This window comes from Cricetulus griseus, chromosome 4 (genome assembly GCF_003668045.3).
Source record: "Cricetulus griseus strain 17A/GY chromosome 4, alternate assembly CriGri-PICRH-1.0, whole genome shotgun sequence".
Classification (NCBI taxonomy): Eukaryota; Metazoa; Chordata; class Mammalia; order Rodentia; family Cricetidae; genus Cricetulus; species Cricetulus griseus.
The window spans coordinates 151,505,355-151,507,619 of NC_048597.1; the positions used below are offsets into that span (position 1 = coordinate 151,505,355).

Here is a 2,265-nt window from a genome sequence, read left to right on the forward strand (position 1 = left end):
TGACTTAGAATTTTCTGTGTAGAGCACTGTGATTTGTAAGAAGTTACAACTTCACATTTGCTTTACATATAAAAGGATATTCATTTTATTTCATTGAATAACTGACGAAAATAAAACCTCTGATTCAATACTGAATGAAAGTGCAAGGATTTTTTTAATTTTTCTTGTAAGTTAAGTTACTATGGGAGGCTTCCAGTAGTATTGGTTGGGGTCTCTTTTGGGTGGTGTATATATTTCAATTTGAAATTTTCATGTACAGATTACATGAGCATATTATAAATACAGTTTATAGAGTACTTAGGAAACAAACTCAAAGTAAGCATATCTATTCTTCAGGTATTTGGGACCAAATACAAACATACTGTTCTGGGATAGAATGCAGATGAAAGTAGATGGCTTAGGTCTACATGTTATTTGTTTGCATGTTCGATATTTTAGAGGAACACAATTTTTTTGCCATGTAACATAATCAAGTTATTGTCAGAACTGGAAATACCTGTCCTGAAAGATTTAAATTCTATATTATACTTCAATGTATGGAAAGAAAATAAATATCTAACTCCTATTTTTTTTTTACTTCTTAAATAAAACTACCAGGAAGAAATGGCAGAAGGCAATCAGTCTACAGTGACTGAGTTCATCCTTGCTGGATTAACAAACAAACCAGAGCTGCAGCTGCCCCTATTCCTCCTCTTCCTTGGAATCTACCTGCTCACAGTGCTGGGGAACCTGGGAATGATCATCCTGATCCTGCTCAGCTCCCACCTGCACACCCCCATGTACTTCTTCCTCAGCAGTCTGTCCTTCATTGACCTGTGTTACTCTACTATCATTACTCCCAAAATGCTGGTGAACTTTGTGACAAAGAAGAACGTCATCTCCTACCAGGAATGCATGACTCAGCTCTATTTTTTCATTGCTTTTGTTATATCTGAGTGTCACATGTTGGCTGCAATGGCATATGACCGCTATGTTGCCATTTGCAATCCCTTGCTCTATAATGTCACTATGTCTTACCAAATCTGTTCCTGGATGGTAGGTGGGGTGTACGGCATGGGCTTTATTGGTGCAGCAATTCATACTTTCTGCATGCTAAGAGTGGTTTTCTGCAAGGCTAACATAGTAAACCATTACTTCTGTGATCTTTTCCCATTGATGGAGATTGCCTGCTCTAGTACTTTTGTCAATGAAGTAGTACTTCTATGCCTCAGTGCTTTCAATATCTTTATTCCAACCCTCACCATCCTGGGTTCTTATATCTTCATCATTGCTAGCATCCTCCGTATCAAATCCACTGAGGGCAGATTCAAAGCCTTCAGCACCTGTAGCTCCCACTTCTCTGCTGTTGCTGTCTTCTTTGGTTCCCTGGCATTCATGTACCTGCAGCCCTTCTCAGTCAGTTCCAAAGACAAAGGGAAAGTGTCCTCTGTGTTTTATACTACTGTTGTGCCCATGCTGAATCCCATGATCTACAGCCTGAGGAACAGGGATGTCAAACTTGCTCTAAATAAGTTATTCCAAAAAAAGAAGTTCCATGTGTAAAGACATATTCGCATAGCAAAAATGTAACATATCTAGGAGTTTCGTTTAGGAAAGAGTCCTGAGTCAACAATGTGTCCATCCCTTAGAGTACAGTTATCATGTGATTGTTTTGATGGAAAAAGGGGGGCTGGTGGTTCAGGAAGGAATGGATTTACAACTTCTTACATATGGAAAAGACATTCTTGAATGTTTCAAAGTTTACCTATAGAGAGTAAACTCTAAACCTATAAATATATTTTAAATCCATCAAAGCACTTTATGGTTCATTTTGCTATGCATAGAATGTGTTCTTTTAGATAAGATTACTTATCTTATTAGGTTAATAAATATATTTGGTCATATCTTTTTATAGTCTCAATATCTTGACTATCTGGAATTTTTCAGTGAAGTGTACTGCCCAATCTCTGAAAGTTTGTTCTCTGAAATAAATAATTTTAACAAAAATACAAAGCTTGATATTTAAGTATGATTGACTGTGTAGATCTATATTAGAGAATATTGGGAAATAAAGATACATTATTTTCCTATAGAGAATTAAATAATATGATTTTGTGATGGACTCACTCACATTACAACATAGTTGCATAAATTGACACATATTTGTCCAGGTTCCTCAATACTAGTTTGGCCAACACAAAACAAACTGAATGGTATTTTTGGAGATCTTTTGCCTCATGTAATTTTGTTTAGGCATTTTTCTACCCTAATGGTATTTTGTTTGTA

The 2,265-nt window shown here is 36.1% G+C and overlaps 1 protein-coding gene across 1 annotated transcript; it reads left to right on the forward strand.

Moving 5' to 3' along the window:
• The first annotated feature begins 603 nt into the window (after positions 1 to 603).
• Positions 604 to 1,542, forward strand: LOC100770314 (olfactory receptor 150). Its single transcript, XM_027412292.1, has one exon. The coding sequence runs from the start codon at positions 604 to 606 to the stop codon at positions 1,540 to 1,542; it is 939 nt and encodes a 312-aa protein (XP_027268093.1).
• Positions 1,543 to 2,265: the final 723 nt, after the last annotated feature.

What these genes read in the sequence shown, in the direction of transcription:
- LOC100770314 (XM_027412292.1), top strand. Translation starts at nt 604, where the DNA reads ATGGCAGAAGGCAATCAGTCTACAGTGACTGAGTTCATCCTTGCTGGA.